General features: G+C 40.5%; 1 protein-coding gene across 5 annotated transcripts in view; it reads right to left on the reverse strand.

Annotated features, from left to right (window-relative positions):
- The window catches only part of LOC115056913 (pleckstrin homology domain-containing family A member 7-like), a 135326-nt gene extending 124421 nt beyond the window's left edge, over positions 1–10905 (reverse strand). For 2 of the 5 annotated variants that reach the window (XM_029523696.1, XM_029523695.1), the window contains exons 1-3: positions 10751–10905; positions 10556–10632; positions 10351–10408 (exon numbers count right to left, since the gene is read on the reverse strand). In XM_029523696.1, the coding sequence (XP_029379556.1) occupies positions 10351–10408; positions 10556–10632; positions 10751–10833 (218 nt within the window). In that variant the 5' untranslated portion in view covers positions 10834–10905. The remainder of the gene's footprint in view (positions 1–10350; positions 10409–10555; positions 10633–10750) is intronic. The other 3 variants (XM_029523702.1, XM_029523701.1, XM_029523700.1) reach the window with 2 other exon arrangements.
- Between the last annotated feature and the right edge of the window lie 606 nt (positions 10906–11511).

Raw genomic sequence — 11511 nt, forward strand, 5'->3', positions numbered from 1 at the left:
GTCTTTACATGTGGCATTTCTGGAAAATATCATTTTTATTCATTACATCAGCAAGATTCAATCAATTATAACTGTCCAAATCAACAAAATGTTCTGTATGTTCAACTGTTTGTCTTTGTCCCCTTTTGAAATGACCAAATTGACTGGCCTTGGAGAGATGGATACTCAGAATCATTTTTCATCAAGGACTGGACTTCCAGAGAACTTGAAGACAAGCTTCAATATGATCCGTCTCTCTAAATTATACATTTTAGGCTCACAAAAAGAAAAAAACTAAAAGGTAAATCTGGGTGGTTCTAAGACTCTTTCACTAACGGTCAGGGACCCACCACTAAAGTGGCACATCTCTGATATTGCCAGTCAATTCATCATCTGCCAGAGGTTTATCAGGGCAGATATCTCACTGCACAGGCTAACACTTTCCAACACTGGTGTGTCTAGAGAGTGTACCGAATGTGCGAAATTGTTTCATCCGAGTGACTGCACACTATCACAAAGCCCAATATGTTGTTGTTGAGCCATCCTAGCAACTTTGTTTAGCATGTAGCACTGACCAGCCTCATTGAGTTTGAGCCACCCAGCACATTTGAGTTAACTGACCTAACTAACGATAGCAATGACGAGCCACGCAGAGCCATTTGGCAACACGTTTTAGCACCTAGCGTTAGCACTGCTGTTTCCTAAGTAAGATTTCAACTTGCATAGTAAACCCAAAGAGGTTTTTATTTAAATGAGCAGTTGTGATGTGAAGTTGAAAATCTGTACAGTATTTTCTACATGCCGTACTTCAACTGATCTTTATTTATTACTCATTTTTATTTTCCTACCTAGGCGGGTATGTTTTTAAAACACACCTTTGTTCAGGGAGTTGTGTTATGTTTAATGTCTTAATTTTCACTGTTTAATGATTTCAATTTGTAGAAGTTGAGGCATTGGTACCCAAATAGGTGATATATTGGTGGTTTTAAAAACCAAACACCATCTCAGGTTAGTTTTATATCACTTCTCTCCAACCTCTCAGTAGAGCACCATCAGTTGACTGAGCCAATCACAGTAGGCTCTGAGCACTCTGAGGGATAGAAGAAAAATATAGCAGATTTCAGGAAGGAATGGATGGTGGCTACTGCTTTGTCCTAGCATCATAAAATTGTTGAGGACCTGTCACCTTTGTTTGAAGGCACAGTTTTTAAATACGGGTTATGTGGGCCTGGCACTTTGGCATTTCATCGTATTTATAGAACTGAAGTATTAAAACTTGGGCCAAATTCAAGTCCAGCCCATGGACCTTTGCACAATGGCATCTCCTCTCATTCTCTCTGTCTCATTAGGGGTATAAAAGGTTGATATGACAGTATTATTGCTGTAGATTAAACTGGGAGAGGACCTCACTACTTGCCTCACCAAAAATTAAAAGTTAAAAGTTGAAGGGCAAAGGTACAGGTGAAGACATGAAACAGAACGAATGAACCAAAAATCATCGGTTTTTGGCAGAGATAGAGCGAGGGTGTGAAAGAGAAGCTGCCTCAGCTGATGTTATCTTTTGGGAAGGTTTGATAAAGACTTAATTGTCTTATTTCCAAACTCATTCACTACAAAACACACACACGCAGACACCTGCCCTCATCCAAAACTTTTACTTGTTCTCAACTTCTAAGGAGAACAAATATCAAATATTCATCCGTGAGCTGACAATCCTGTGGAAAGTGCAGCAAAAACTGTTTTAAATTTGTTGTGTGAATCCCCCTTCACTAAGCATTATCTGACACTTCAGCCATGCAGCCGTGCAGCTGACATTCAAAGCTCTAAATAAGATGCAATTAAATTTTACTGTGCAAGTTCAAAAAGGGAAATGCTGGACATCTTAACACAGAGTCACATAAGCTTTGAGATGTGTGGGACTAGTTGAGGTGACACCAGGAAGGAGCAAGGAAATGATTTACCTGACACCTCTGGGAGTTACTAATTTACTTTTCTAATGTAGAGTCAGCTGAAAGACAGTCAGTGATTGTAGTATGCTTAAAAAAAAAAAAAAAGCTAAATATAATCATGGCATATGCTGCTGAATATAGTCTTTTGTAGAAAAGCAGGTGTTGGAAGCAATTCCTTGAGGGAGCATCATTAAGTATGGAGAACATTCTGTGAAGACAAAATTAGATATAAGCACTGTCCTTGGGCTAGTGTTTACAAGAAATAATCTTTAACTTTCCTGCTGCTCCGAATGCAAACACAGACTGGTTAGCACCTTCAACAGATGAAATCAACAGAAAAGCTATTGTTGACAAAGCTTTCTTTGGCAGGCTTCATTTGTCTGCTAGGGAACTGTTGGTTCTTTGGTTTAGCTATGGCTCCACTGCAAACAAAGCCTCTTTTTCATTTGACAACAAAGAGTGTTAGACAGCAAAACAAACCAACCCTGTGTTATTACGCCTTTAATATGATCCATCAGTTTTATTAGCAGTTTCACAAAGAGAAAGAAAAAGCACTTTCTGTGAACTCATTATATGATGTGGCCTTTAAAAGAAAAAAGAAAAAAAACAACAACAACAAAAAAACTCACAGTAGCCATTCGGGGGAGGCACTCCAATGCAACATGACCTTCTAAGTGCACATCTATATTTAGGTCCTTTCAGTGCTGTGTTCATCTAGTGACCAAGAACCTTACCAAAAATGAAGATTATACACAGACCAACTCATATTTGTTCTACACCGTCTTTCAGGGACACAGTGTTTTCTGATATGACTCATCAGTCATGTTGAATTTTTCCCACTGTCTGCCTGCTTCATGATATTCAATGCTACCCTGCTGTGCACCCAGAAAGGGAATGAGCCAGACTTCAGCATTCTTTGAAATATTAATAGGTTTGCTATTTGGCCTTTTCACCCAATCTATAGTTGTTCAAGGACTGAATATCAACAAAATATGAACGCTCACACTGCTGACAAAAAGAGGTTAAAAAGTGCAGCAAACCCTCGAAGGTTTAGTAAAGTCATTCACAAAAATATTGCAGGACAGAAACTACTCGCGTGATCCTGATGGGATCTACAGTCAGTATAACACAGAGACTTAAATGGTTTAAGGCTTGCGAGGCCATACTGCTGTAAGCTACTTTGAGATAAGCCTCTTTGTCACAGCTTCGTGATACTATCATTGTGCTTACGCTGCCATCAGGTTGCATTCAAATCACCACAGCCAATTTCAGGTTTCTGCCAGGAGCAATACCTCTGCATGACGGCAAAGCCCCGAGTCTTTCAGTGTCACCATCGTTCAGCGTAAAATCTCAAGTTCAATGTTTTTCAGTAATTCTCAACTGCTCATTTGGTCCAAATTTTACAGCAAATTAACAATTACTTATTGATTTCATCAGAAATATTACATTTTTGTGTATTTCTTTTTATGTGCTTTGTTAACATTTACCAGTCTTAGATTTGATTCTTTGTGTTTTTCATTATCAATTAAGTGTGTTATATTCTTTATAACCTCCATTGTATATTTTATGCCACATCCAGCATTGTCTACATCTATCAACAGGCCTGTTTTAGATCATTTTAATGTTGGTTTATTATCTACAATACAGTCAATACATATCTAGCCACTGTGTAGTGAAAATGCTCTTGATCTTAGAAACTGTTTTTTGAAGAGAAATAGCATGTTATGAATGTTAATTTAGGTTGTAAACTGTAGAGCACTGAGAATCATTAACACCATAAACATTGTAGTGCTACAGAGATTATTTTCTCCAGACCTCAACAAACATTTTTGCTTGGTACAATAGTCAGTAAAATAAACACCAAAATGTTTTATTTATTTTGCAATAAAATAAAATATTTTCCAGCAATGCATTTTTTGCGTATTGAGCAAAATGGGAAGCATATCTGACAGTTGTCATCACCACACAGATTTAGCCCAGTCCTCATTACATTCACTTGAAATTTGGTCATGCAACAGCAGGTAAGGGTATATTTAGGGGAAAGCAAAGCTCCTGTTTTCTGTATTTTGCTCTGAGAATGATGGAACATATGCCAATGAGGACCATGGCACAAGGTCAAAAGCATTTTTCTCTGTTCATCTTAAAGCTGCAGTGGATTATCTTGATTGCAATGAAAAGGATCAGAGACCATAGCTCACACGCTGAGCTCAGATGCCCACACTAACGAACCATCGTTTGTAGGGGTGGTAGCTGGCAGAGTTAAATCAGATTGCTCTAATGTTTCATTAGAAGATATCGGTTCTTGGCAAACAGCTTGTAGATTCAGTCGATCAGGTTAGAAATAACAGGTTCACTCAGAAGATAAATGAGATGTGGGGGGTAAAAATAGTTGTATACTGTTGTATCGTGTGAAAAGAACTAAGGGCCCTGCAGCTGTTATTTAACCTATCTGATAAAAGGCTTTTGTTTTGTGTCTGTACATGAAACCTGCTTGGCTATTTCTTCGATCTATTCAACACCATATTTCTGAGAAATCTGGCAATAAATGAAGGCGGCAGATATTGACAATGATATTGTTGAATTTTCAACTCAATCCATTATTACTAAGGCTGTCAAAGAATTAAAATTTTAAATCTGATTAATCACTGGATTAATCATGATTAACCACCAGTCTTAAAAATGACCAAAAAAAATTCTGATTTGTCAGAACATAAAGATAAATGACAGTAAGGCATGTGTTTTTAACGATTGTTTTTTAAAATGTGTGTGGGGGGGGTTTTGTTGTAATAAACCTGATGGAACACAATGTTTACTTCAGAAAGACAGCTTGCCTTAAATATGAGAAATAAAATATTTTAAATGCACTGGAAAGAAGCAAATCTCCACATCTGAGAAACAGGATTTGGTATTTTTGCTTAATAATGATTCATGCTGTAACTTCATTACACTAATAGTTAGCATGCTCATGTGAACTATCCACAGCTGGTCACATCATGTGAAACCACTTGAGAGGTGATAAACAGTGAATTGCTTCCAGCATGGATTGAACTGCTAGTGAGTTCTTCCACATCTCCTCTCTAAGGCACTGAACACATTCCTCATACCTTTATAGACTAGCAGAGCTGCAGGATAATGACCAAGGACAGGGGTGAGGCCTGTAGGGCTGAACCAGCTGTCCCCTATCAACCAACAGTCATCTCTCTTCTCTAGGGTTTGCTCTATCATTTTTCACATCACTGTGTGTGGGTGTGTGCGCGTGCATGTGTCTTTTTCTCCTCACTTCTGCCTTCCTTCAATCCCCTTCAGTGAAGCCAGTCATGCAGACATTCCTGCAGGAGGTTTATCCCTCCTTGAATCTGATCGGCTCTTCTCCCCACCTCCCAGGAGTCCCCTGCTGCGAGTGGCTGCAGGATGGGGTGGCTGGGGGTGGAGGGTGACCCATCTGGAGGCCCCTCTGAGGGAAGAGAGAATCACGCACCATAACTGTGTGCATTTACGTAGGTATGAGTGTGGGCAAACAAACGTTTGATGCACACTAAGCAATGCCTCTGAAGTGAGGTATAAGAGAGTGTGTTTGGCCTTTTGAAAAAGAAGCTGCTAAACAAACTGGCCTGATGCTTACAACTCACTTAACCATGGCAGGACATGGGGTGTTTAAAGTAAGTGATTAAAGTAAATTCAGGCAAAGAACAAGAGTGGAGATGTTCTTCTATAGCATGATGCACTGGAGCCATCGGTGAAATAAAAGCCTTGCACTTACATCAGGAGAAATTATTTCACTCCTCTGAAACAAATTCAGTCTCAGTGACAATGAACAGAGACAACAATTCACACAACAAAGGACACAGTTACAAAGCTGAGGGGAGTCAGGGCCTGTCTTATCGATCAGGTAGGATTTCTAATTACTTTTCATCGATTAAAGACATTCTCTCTGAGATGCTAACTCGCAATAGGAGTTCAACTAATTCAATGCTTCAGATTAACTTCATCCCTTCACTCTGCTCCGCACCTTTTAACCACTTACTGCTAAGATCACAACCCTGAAGAGATGATTTGTCTGTAATATCTTAACTGATTTTAACAGTGGAGTGAGCTCATAATAGAGGCCATTCAGCTTCGCAATTGTCAGCACTTAGTTGAAGTTGTACATATCTATGAATTACTCCTGTGAAGGGCTATACACATAAAGACTTATGAAATCAGACAAGATCCAGAGTTGAATAATATCTTCTATTCCAGTACGTGAGGAGGACATAAGTAAATCTCATCAGCATGACTTTAGTGTGAAAAAAATACCAAGCTCAAGTAGGCCTAAAATTTCTACTGTGTATAATGTCATTTTCTTTTAGCTAAAATGGATTTCATTAAATTGGTATTTAGAGCTGAGCATACATAAATTAATTGGAATTCATACATTAGGCCAATTTGATTTGAGTGAAATTTAGTTTTCTCTTTAACTTCTGCTGCGACGCTTCACTGTCGTAGTTCAGAGCGGGGCAAGCTCTTAGTTACCCGATGTGATTCACACAAGCAGCAAGCAGAGTAATGCACAGCCGGTTTCACCATCTTGGACGAGCTGTACGGCAACTCCACTTGGACAAAATGGCATCAGGCTTCTTGAGAAAACATGAAATGAGAAACTTTCTACACTTTTCCACTGTAACTCAAAAGGAAAAATTTTTGTTTAAGTCCCAGAATGGAAAATCTAAACAAAATAAAGGCAAAGCTTGTTTTGAATGATTTTTTTATCATTTTAGTTTGTTTTTAAGAATTAAACATTTTTTATTGAAATTGTAAATCACGTTTGGTGTGACAAAAATCTGAGATTTTATTTTTAAGCCCAACCCCATGTCATAGTTAAGATGTGGGGATCAGTACCTGCTCCAGTTTAATGCTGCTTTCATCTTACTGGTTGCTACATGTGAGAACCACATTGTTCAGCTTTTACGCTTTTACTTTTGTGCTTTTATCCTTGATGATTGTCAGTAGTATACTCAAATCATGAAATAAATTAATTTACTTATTATTTAAAGGAATGTCAATAAAAAAAGAAAATCAACAGTTGTACCTGAATTTTAACCAGAGACTGCCTATTAATGTAGATGTAGACTGAAAGCGAAGCCAACGCTGCATCTTACCTAATGACCAACAGGTTATTGAAGAAAAAAAAAAATTTATTGAAATCTATGTGAAAATTGACTTGGCTCTCACTTTATTGCCTCAGTAAATGTTTATGGTCTCAGTCTCTAGTTTGAAGTCTTCAAAACAAAATGATTTTCAATTTTAAATGATGATCCCATTCACATGAAAATAGACCATTACATAGGGAACACATTAGGACGTGGCTAGTGTAGGATTGGCTTTCAGTGATCACCAGGTTGTCACTTTAAAATAACAATTTTTCTGAGAAAGGACAGAAGAAGTTGCTTTTACGAACTCCGAGTGTGCAAGGACAGTGAAACACATGCAGACGCACGGCAGGAGCTGTGCTCTTCTTTTTGTTGGTAATAAAAACATGAAAAACATTTTTCGGATAGAAGAGGCTCCAGAGCAGACAGTGGTGGAACCCTGGGGGACTGTTACACAAACATGGTCTCTAGATAAATAGTCCCCCTTCAATGTGAATAGGATATTGGATTTCAAGGTTGTTATTGCTTCACCCTGTTATTTCTGTTGGAGGAATATCATTCATAAGATGATTAAAAGTTAGGAGAGGGACACAGAAAACAAACATGCCCAAAGATTTTTCTTCTCTCAGCTGAAGTTGCTTAGTATGAAGCACAAGCTATCGCCTAAATCAAACTGCAATGCAAGCTAAACATATGCACATATTTACTTATACAATGAAAAGCCATAGGATTATGATCCTGGCAAAAATTGGGAAGATCAGGTTTTTTGCCAACAAAACAGCTCTGAGCTGTGGCGTGTGGCACCAAGACATTGACCCCAGATCCTTTATGTCATGGAAGGTGTGCGGTGGAGCCTCCGTAGATCTGACTTTCTTATCCAGCAGACGCACAGAAGTCAACCCCTTAAACTGGTTGTTGTTCTTTGAACCATTGTTGCAGTGTGGCTGGGACCGTTATCCTGCTGAAGGGATACTATTTCCATGTTTAAGCCAGTGCTAAGACTCAAAATAACATCCACCTGAATGGCAGGACTTAAGGCTTCCCAGCACAACATTGCTTAAAAGCATCACACTACTTCCACTGCAGCTGGTCATCCACATGTTGTAAAAGAGAATCTGGCCCACTCCGTGGTCCATTTCTGATGTTCATGTGCCCATTGTAGCAACCTTTGGTAGTGGGCAGGGTTCAGCATGCACACCCTGACTGACCTACAGCTACACAGCTGAGTGTTTTCTGACACATTTCTATCACAACCAGCATGAATTTCTTGAGCAGTTTGAGCTATAGCAGCTCCTCTGTTCGAGGAGACCACACAGGCCAGCCTCTGCTCTCCACGTGCATCATTGAGCCATGACTGGTGTTTCCTCTTTCTATTGGTCAAACCTGACCATTGCTGATAAACTTGTTGAAAAGTTCAAGCTAACCATCACATTAGAGACAAAGCAACAGCTGCTTGCTAACAGCTTGATTTAAACTGGAGTGTGTTTGGGGTTAATGTTAATGTTCCAGCTAAACAAGAGACGAAATTGTGGATTCATTGAAAAAAGAAAGACAGTAATTGCTGGTTTCTTGTGTTTCTCAACGAGTGCCAGCAAACACAAACACACACACGCACAGAGTTTGGGTCATGCATCACTGCAAAATATAACAGCGACTGAGTATTGATTCGGAGCAAATTTAATTAGCATCAAACACAAGACACTTAACAATGAGCCTGAATTCGGACCCTCAAACTGCTTCAGCTTCCAGTGAAGAATCAACAGTAACATAATTGTCCTTTGTCCTTTCTTATCTGCAGTAACACTTAACTATGTCAGCACAGCCGCTCAGCATAGACACGTTATAAAACGCTAAATCCCACTGAGGGTATTTCATAGCAGCAGGTTACAACTCCAGCACTCACAATGCTAATTCTATGCAACACACAGCATCAACCACCAGCCATGATACTTTATGTTGATGTTCCTGCTCGTGAGTACTGGGAAATCAAGGCATGGACAAGATACTTTCAAGCTGAGCCTTCCCCCCCCAAGTTATGATTGTAACTTGCACAGCTGCAAAGTGTAACAAGGTGAAAGCAACACCAGCCACGTTCTTTCATAGCTGGTAATCAGTTATCCACCAAGGAATCTTACAAACAAGCACACAGAATATGTACTGAAAAAAATCTGCGATCTCCCTGAAACAAACGCGCCTCTGTATGTAATGTTGACATAGCAATTGATAGTACACGGTGAAAGAGAAAATAACCAAACAAGAGTAAAAGAGGAGAATGAAATGTCCCATACAACCCAAGAGAACAAATACAAACAGGAAGCCAACTTTAGCATCACTTCACACAGTTTGTTTTTCCTGAGCTCTAGGCTAAATCAACTTGATACTAAATATGTTGCATTTTTAATCGCTGATAATTCAAACTGCAGACAAACTACACTAAAACTTGGAGATAACCATTAAAAGACACTGAAGACCAGCCTGAGCAGCCACACAGGTGTTTTTGTCACCCGTCTCACACGACCCAGGGGAACGTTTCTTGAGAAAGACCTCTGTCACCATGGTAACAATAGGAAACAGCCAATGCAGAAAACAGTTTTTTAAGTTTGGTTGAGAGTATCTGACGATGGTTAAAACTAATAACAACATAGGTCCACCCCAACCTCAGCCTGATGTTCTTCCCGAGACAAAGATAAACTGCAGACACCAGATAAGTTGCTGATAAGTCAGCAGTATATCTTGAGGTAAACCAGGGAAATAGGCACAAATACAAATTTTGTTCACTTGCATTGAATTTGCATAAACAGAGATTATGAGGCCAGTTTTACCTTTGTGCCTTAACACTTTGGAGCCACTGACAAAAAGTTTGAACCAATGTGTCAACAGTGAATCCCAGAGCGCTGTGATTCCACAGATAGCATCAGGAGAAATAGCGCTTCATCAAGGCTGCTCAAGGAGGGACCAGTGAAGACAAAACACAATTAAAACACCAATACCAAGGAGTGTGTATTTTAAAGGGTTAAAGCACAATGAGTCAAGGGCAAATATCAGGTGCAGCCCCAGTTATGTCACACAAAAAGAAGAAAACATTGTGAAACTCATTTAGTAAAATAACCTGGATTTTGTGTCCGGCTGACAGCTGCACACCCAGCAGCTAATGAAGGCACAGGGGTCATGATCGGGTCATGAGCGGGTCAGCCGCCCAGCGTCGGGCAGTTACACCGCAGCCATGTTGAGCTGCTCGGTAACTTCACGCTCTGCGCAGGTGGAGGTGGAGGTGGAGGTGATGAGGTACTTACTTTATGAAGTAACTGGCCCCTTCGTGCGTGAAACCTTCCTCCCATCCCCAAGGCAGGTCTGAAAGGAAACCACAACAGACAGCTGAAAGTTTCCTCCCGCTGGGCTCGGCCCTGACCGCCTGCTGAAGTTGGCGGCACTACGAAAGTAAACAGCCATAAGATGACCGCAAGTTCGACCGGCCGAGGAAGCCGCCTAGCTAGCTACCTGAGCGGATCATGTGTCCCGAGTTGACCGGCTCACCGGAGCGCGGATGGAGCCAGGTGGTGGTCCGAGTCTGGTCGCTGCCGCAGACATGGAGGAGGAGGAGGGGGAGAAAAACACCTGTTACACCGGCAGACCCCGCCAACTCCCGCCGAACCGGGAGGAACGGTGCCACAAAGCCCCGAATACGCCACTCACTTGATAAAGAAGACTCTCCCGTCCCCGCAGACCCCGTAGGACCAGTGTTCAGGTAAGGTGTCCCGCCCGAGCGGCGCCGCCATGATCCGGTCTGAAGTCCTGGTTCATCTCAGTCCCTCTCCATGGAGGCTCCCGGCAGCTCGGCGCCGCTTTCAGGGACCGCGCTCAACGTCCGTACGTCTCAGCACCCACGATGGACGCGCTCTGGCTTTCCGCTGCCTGCAGAAATGTTGTTGCACCGTAAATATTTTTTCAACCACCAATAACTGCTAACAAAACTGGCATCGGATTGGTGACTGTTTAGAGGTTTGTGACCTAAAATAGGAAGGACAATGAATGGATAACAGTGAATGAAAGAGTCGTTATATAAAATTCACAGAGATAATTTTACAGTGAAAAGTGTTCCCTGTTAAAGAATGCGCCTGAAAGCTGCATCTGTTTCTGATATGTGATCAGTGAGATGTTTTTGCACAGAAATGATTTTGATGGGTGAAAATGCTCCAAAGAAATCTTTGTATCCCTGCCTGTGCTTGTACTGTCACAATTTATTTTATTTTTTTTTTTTACTTAAATTTTAGTCAGTGATGTTAGATATGGCTTCATGCATCATTTCATTTTGTTAAGTGGAACAATATGCGAATTTCAACAACAACATGAAAATATTCAGTATTGAAGTTTTTTGGGCAAAAGCTTTTTTTAAGATTTGTGTAAACGTCACAAAATTAAAATAATGCATATCTTTACCGGCCACTATTGAAGCC

The sequence above is a fragment of the Echeneis naucrates genome, chromosome 16 (assembly GCF_900963305.1).
Source record: "Echeneis naucrates chromosome 16, fEcheNa1.1, whole genome shotgun sequence".
Lineage (NCBI taxonomy): Eukaryota > Metazoa > Chordata > Actinopteri > Carangiformes > Echeneidae > Echeneis > Echeneis naucrates.